Below are 7,500 nucleotides of genomic sequence, written 5' to 3' on the forward strand. Positions count from 1 at the left end.
TCTGCCAACTTGCTGCTTTAACTGGAATAAATTACTGCCAGGATTTTTTTGACTCTCTAATGAGAGTTGAATGTTTAGTTCAATATTTCAAATTTTGGCACAAGGCCAGCAAATGTCGAGGGAGGTGTTAATTCACTGACCCCAGTACTTGACTGTTAATTAACACTATTGCCCTTCGTTGGGTGAGAGACGAACTACACCTCGGCGGAACGTAGAGAGCTGAATTATATAACGCAACTCACTATCAATTCTCACCGCCCTAATGATTATAAGGATAATTGTATATGTATATGTATACAATTCTGTCAGTAAACAGGTCGCGGTCTCAAAGCGATGAAAATATTTTGACAAATTAAATGTAAATATTGAAGTGAATCTTGTGTGCTTCTTAAATGGCTTATAAACACCTTCCACGCTGCAATTGTTTTCGTTCCAGCACATGATCTCGGATCAGGTCACTTGCTATATATGTATAAATGTATATATAACACGTAATCGAATGTCTTATGAGTTCATTCACGCTTTGACAGGCCTTGCTTATCATACTGCAAGGTGTCCAAAAGCCATCTTATTCACCAAGCACGCTTTTTGGTGTTGCCGGTTTAGTTGCTGACGGTCCAAGCAACAGGTTGTCCTGGGTTGCATGTTACCTGTTGCACTCAAGAGTCAATTATGTGTATTTATATATTCGGATACATAGCTATCCTAGTTACTAACCATTAGCTATAACATAACTTTGTTCGGCTTATCGAACTTCGACATAGGAAAAATTTACAACCTTCTACACCAATAAACCACTATTGTTTCCGAAAGTTATTTTTTTATAACTTGTACGGACTGCTCGAAGCTTACTAGCGTCCTACATCTAGATTCTTGGATCTTACATTGACATATCATTATGTGTGTGCGCGCGTGCGAACGTGTATGTGTGTGTGTGTGTGTGTGTGTGTGTGTGTGTGTGTGTGTGTGTGTGTGCTTGCTAGCATGAGTAATAACGAAATCAACCAAATAGTGGTATTTTGAAATCGCCAACAACAATAATAGCGGTTTCAAAATTTGACACAAGGGCAGCAACTTTAGGTGAAGGATTACAACGACCCCAGTGTTCAACTGGTACTTATTTTATCGACCCTGAAAGGATGAAATGTAAAGTCGACGTGGCGGAATTTGAACTCAGAACGTAATACGGGCGAAATGCTGCTAAACATTTTGCCCGGCATGCTAACGATTCTTATTTCTTTATTGCCCACAAGGGGCTAAACATAGAGTGGACAAACAAGGGCAGACAAAGGGATTAAGTCGATTGGATCGACCCCAGTGCGTAACTGGTACTTAATTTATCGACCCCGAAAGGATGAAATGTAAAGTCGACGTCGGCGGAATTTGAACTCAGAACGTAGGGTCGGACGAAATACGGCTAAGCATTTCGCCCGGCGTGCTAACGATTCTGCCAGCTCACCGCCTTCGTCAACAACAAAAATAACAACGACAAAAAAAAACAAAAAACAGCAGCTGCAGCGAATCACAAAATCAATTCTTACCAATTTCAAGATCTCTGACACAATAATCGGGTGATGACTCGAAATAGACGAGATCAGACCTGGTCGGTCGCTTGTGGTCTTTGTTGGCCACAATAAGTCCAGTACCTTCTTGGTTCATCATTACTTGTACAGCACCATTGTATTTGTTTTTGAGGTAGTCGCCAACTCTACGGAATTCCATCATCGCAGACCAGCATGTACGTATGGAACAGGAACCCGAAACTCCATGGCACTTGCATTCCAGCTTCATGAAGCGTTTTACTGCCTCCAGAAGAGAAGAATAAACATGCTATCAGTGAAGGGAAAACGTTGCGTGGGGAGAGGAAATAATGTCTTACATGATAATACAGGCATGGTCACGTATTGTCTATAAAATTCACACACACCATACATACATACATACATACATACATACATACATACATACATACATACATACATACATACAACGAACGAAACAAACGGAAAATGCACACATACAATGTCGCTAAATCTTTATTAGTTATAGTCCAAAGGATCATAACAATTTCCTACCAATCCTTTGAACTGATGAGGATCAAGGGACATTCTATGTGTATTTTCCGTTTGTTCCGTTTTTTTGTGTTTCTCTATAATTTTTGAACATGTTATTTTATATAATGCCACGCACGTTCTCATTTTATAACTATTCTGTGAATATATATATATATATATATATATATATATATATATATATATATATAGATAGATAGATAGATAGATAGATAGATAGATAGATAGATAGATAGATAGATAGATAGATAGACAGACAGACAGACAGACAGACAGACAGACAGACAGACAGACAGACAGACAGATAGATATATTGAACTACAAAAGACACGTTGCACTGTAAAAGATTATTTGTTTCACACACGATATTGAGATTACATGGATTTTGTCACATTTCTAGATAATTTGACATCAGGAAGATGTCACTGACCCACAACACCATTCTCTTTTGAAAACACAAGGATTGCATGCAGAATTCGAACTCGCTCACTCTTCGTGAACATGGTAATGCTCGCAAACGCATCTTTATGAAAAGCATGACGGACGTGCTAAACGTTGACTCATTGGGTATAAAAGCCTGTCGTTCGTTTCCCGGACGCAGCAAGCATGCCAAGACTGACACGAAATCAGAGGGAGCAAGCCATCGGACGTCTCTATACTGGGCGATACGTCCATAGGTCATTGCTAATGACTTGATCTGCAGTATTCGGACAATTGAGCGGCTTAGGGAACGATACAACGCCACAAAGAGCACGGATGATCGTCCACGCAGTGGTTGACCATGGGTTACAGCGGCACGTCAAAATCGTCACCTGCACCGACAGCACTTGCAGGACTGATTCCGGAGGGCAACGGTATCAGCTGGACAGACCATAGGGACTCACCGCAGACGCATCTGTGCAGAGACAGTTCGCCATCAGCTGAAATCTTTTAATGTCCTGTCGACGTCCGGTTAGGGGCACCATCCTCACAGATCGTCATCGACGGGCACGTTTGCTGTGGGCTCAAAAACGTCAGAACTGGCGATATAAGCAGTGGAGGACTGTAGTCTTCTCTGACGTTGGTCGATATTGCATTTCTGTGGCAGATGGCAGAGCTAGGGTTTGAAGAAGAAGGGAACGTCATGTCAAGGGCTGTGTGGTGGAGAGAGACTCATGGGGAAGACAGAGCCTCATAGTATGAGGTGGAGTTGCACTCAACCAGAAACTTGGACCGGTAGTCTTCCAAAACATAGGCCAAGACCGGGGCAATGGAGTAACCGTTGTCGCTACATCGACCAAGTAAGTGTTGATGCCTCACATCGTGACATACTGTGCCCGTCATCGGAATCACGTGTTCCAACACGACAACGCCCGCGCCCATACTGCCAGCTTGACAACAGACTTCTTCCAACAGCACAGCATACAGATACTGCCATGTCCTTCCCTACGTCCGGACTGGAACCCCATAGAGCACCTGTGGGACGAAATCCAAAGAAGGCCAAATGACATCTGTCCAAGGCCAACAACTGCAGTGCAACTCACTGCAAGCTTTAACAGTATGTACGCTGCTATCCCCATGGCCTTCATCTATCGTTTGGTGCATTCAATGTACAGAAATGCCTAGCTAACCGTGGTCACACGAGATATTGAGTTCATCTCTTTGTATCAAGGACGCTCCGTCATCACGTGACACCATGTGACGTCAAACATATTTCAGAAAAGGACGTTTTATCATTAGGAAACAACGGTGTCTTAATTAGCACTCTTCAGTCAATGCTATGGCAGTCTGTTAACAAACCGGTTTATAGTTAGTATTGTGTGCAACGTTTCTTTTGTGGTTCAATTTTATATATATATATTAATATATATATATATATATATATATATATATATATATATATTATATATATATATATATATTATACATACATACATACATACATACATACAAACAGACAGACAGACAGACATATTATATTCACATACACATATATATTCTAATGTGGAAAGAAATAGTGCAGTAAGTATATTGTATTATACACATTTGTGTAAACGAATGCGCTGCTCAAAGTGCACTACGTCGCATTGCTTTCGAATTATGTCACCTTGTTAGGTCGGCGGGCAGGTGGACATTTCCACTGAACGGAACGCCGGTTCTTCCTATGGTTAGCTGTATACAGCTCAGTGGACTGAACCTACCTGAATTGAAGTGTTTTACTTTATGCACAACGCAAAGCCGGACTGGGAATAGAAACACCCTAACCACTAAGCCACGCGCCTTCACACAAAGACACACAGATATATGCAGAATGAGATGAGGGGGAGAGTCAGTCAGGTAGACAGAGATAAAAAGACAAAATAGGTACATCAAATACCATACAATACAAATTACTGATATATTGAAATTATCTTTGCCTCTATAGGATGCGTCACAATTGCCAAATAGCAATAAAGATCAACTGCATATGAGATAGGGAGGTATCGCCAAGAAAGAAAATCAGGAATTTATGTTGTATGGTATTTGATACTCCTGCATTTGACCATATTATTCAAATACATGCCACTGACCACTCCTTTTGTTAATATATAAATATATGCCTCTATGTATTCAGACATGTTTGTACATCTATATACATAGTAGATGGTCTTGTAAAGTGTTTGCCCTGAATAGGTTTTGGTGAAGTATAAAGTTAAACACAAAATAAATGTAGAAAGAGATCATATCTTACCCTCCTCCCAGCTCTGTTGTTATGTAGATTCATTAGCGCTCTGGCATCACGAACTTTTTTTTCTCGCGCATCAATAAACATTCGTGAAAAGTCGCTCCCGTAGCGCACGTTGTCACTGCAGCCTCCCCATTCAAAATTGCCTTTTTTATCACGTCCTTTGCCCATTTTTGTTGGATCACAAGAACAGTCCCGCAACGTCCCTTTACTACAGGCTCGTGTGATTGCATGCACTACAGCAGAAGAAGATATGGCGTATACGAATGCAGCCTCTCGGCTTCCTGAAATAAATAGATACCAATGAAAAAAATCTGAAAGACAAATGTTGAATTATAACAAAAAAAATTAATAAACCAAGTGAGATTTAATGAATGGTAGAATTAAGGGTAAATATGCGGTTTTGTGGGTTTAAAAAGTGAACGTAAAATGCAGGATCTACCGGCAGTGAAATCTGATAATTTCATGTAAACAATCTATGGAGAATTGTTAGAAACAACACAACCACTTCCTGTCGGTTTTTTTAAAACTGTATTATTTCATTGTTTACATGTAACAGAGTTGGCTATCATTTGTCGACATCGACATGCAGGCGAACGAATTGCATTTTCAGTGGTATTCATTGCTACACTTAGTACATTGAACGATGTGACTCAGTCGCCATTTCTGAACTTCAGACATCACTAGAAGACACTATACTAGAGGGTACTTGTACTCTCGGCAAATGGGGGGATTTTATTAACAAAACCCAGGGATTTCACCAGTTCTATATATTTGATTATTGGATGTCAATGTCGTCACTTCTAGTCAATTTACTTCCATTTTCATTAATCCATTAACCAGTGTATTAACTGAATTCTTCTTAAAGACTCCGCCGGTTACGACGACGAGGGTCCCAGCTGATACGATCAACGGAACAGCTTGCTCGTGAAATTAACGTGCAAATGGCTGAGCATTCCACAGACACGTGTACCCTTAACGTAGTTCTCGGGGATAATCAGCGTGACACAGAGAGTGACAAGGCTGACCCTTTGAAATACAAGTACAACTCATTTTTGCCAGCTGAGTGGACTGGAGCAACGTGAAATAAAGTGTCTTGCTCAAGGACACAACGCGTCGCCGGGAATCGAACTCACAACCTTACGATCATGAGCCGAATGCCCTAACCACTAAGCCACGCGCCCTCACACATTAACTGAATTAAGTATTTGCTATGCAGTGTCTCACTGGAGCGTATTCTGTAAATTTAGTCTAAATTAGACCTTGATTAGCAGTGTTTCTATTTAGGAGCATGGAGTGGCATGAATGTTTTTGTATATGTGTGTATAGATGATACCGAGTTAATTGTTAGCATTATTTCACATTTCCAACAACCATAATGCCGGCGATAATAACAACGATTTACATGACTCTGTTAATGAATGATCCTTTTTACTCAAGGCACAAGGCTTGAAATTTGGTGGTCAAGTACTTCGACCACAGTTGTTTCACTGGTACTTAATTTATCGATCACCGAAAGGATGAACGGCAAAGTCGACGTCGGTGGAAATTGACTCTGTAAATGAATAAAGTTGACGTCTTGATGAAGATGGTGATGATGATGGTGATGATGATAGCAATGATGATGATGATGATGATGATAATGACGACGACGACGACGATTACACTACCATTCTTACCACCATGAATACCAAGAAGTTGATGTCGACATTGATAATGAAAATTATAACAACGCCAACGAGAACAAAAATGGTGTTGATGATGGTGATGATGAAGAGGACGACGACGACGATGGTGGTGGTGGTGGTAATGATGATGATGATGATGACGTCGATGACTACACTACCAATACTACTATGACCACAAATTGTAGGTAGTGATGATGATGATGGTGATGATGATAGCAATGATGATGATGATGATGATGATAATGACGACGACGACGACGATTACACTACCATTTTACCACCATGAATACCAAGAAGTTATGTCGACATTGATAATGAAAATTATAACAACGCCAACGAGAACAAAAATGGTGTTGATGATGGTGATGATGAAGAGGACGACGACGACGATGGTGGTGGTGGTGGTAATGATGATGATGATGATGACGTCGATGACTACACTACCAATACTACTATGACCACAAATTTGTAGGTAGTGATGATGATGATGGTGGTGGTGGTGGTGGTGATCATGCTGATGATCGTGGGGAAGTAGCTAGAGAGAAACCGATACGAGAATTGTTACACAAAATGAACGTTCATGTCAGACGTGTAATACAAATTACATCTGTGATGACATTACTGTTTATATAAGAGAAGGGGTATTGTGAATGTTGTGACTACTACTACTGCTGCTGCTGCTGCTGCTACCACTACTACTACTACTACTACTACTACTACTACTACTACTACTACTACTACTACTACTACTACTAACAATGATAATAATAATAATAATAATAATAATAATAATAATAATAATAATAATAATAATAATAATAATAATAATGATGATAATAATAATAATAATGGTAATGGAAATAATAATAATAGTAATAACAACAACGATTACTACTACAACAACAGCAACACCAACAATAATGTATTTATCTTTTCTCTCGCACCTACATTATGTTCCTCAACATGGACATTTGTATTTATACTATTAAGTACCAAATGTATCTTTCTATGTATGAATGTGCATACATACATATCA

The 7,500-nt window shown here is 39.8% G+C and overlaps 1 protein-coding gene across 1 annotated transcript in view; it reads right to left on the reverse strand.

The window, feature by feature from the left end:
* Window positions 1–7,500, reverse strand: part of LOC115217686 (protein Wnt-2b-like) — a 69,614-nt gene that overhangs the window by 11,969 nt on the left and 50,145 nt on the right. The window contains exons 2-3 of the mRNA XM_029787437.2: window positions 4,783–5,060; window positions 1,542–1,806 (exon numbers count right to left, since the gene is read on the reverse strand). Coding sequence (XP_029643297.1) covers window positions 1,542–1,806; window positions 4,783–5,060 — 543 coding nt within the window. The remainder of the gene's footprint in view (window positions 1–1,541; window positions 1,807–4,782; window positions 5,061–7,500) is intronic.

Source organism: Octopus sinensis, linkage group LG11, assembly GCF_006345805.1.
Source record: "Octopus sinensis linkage group LG11, ASM634580v1, whole genome shotgun sequence".
Lineage (NCBI taxonomy): Eukaryota > Metazoa > Mollusca > Cephalopoda > Octopoda > Octopodidae > Octopus > Octopus sinensis.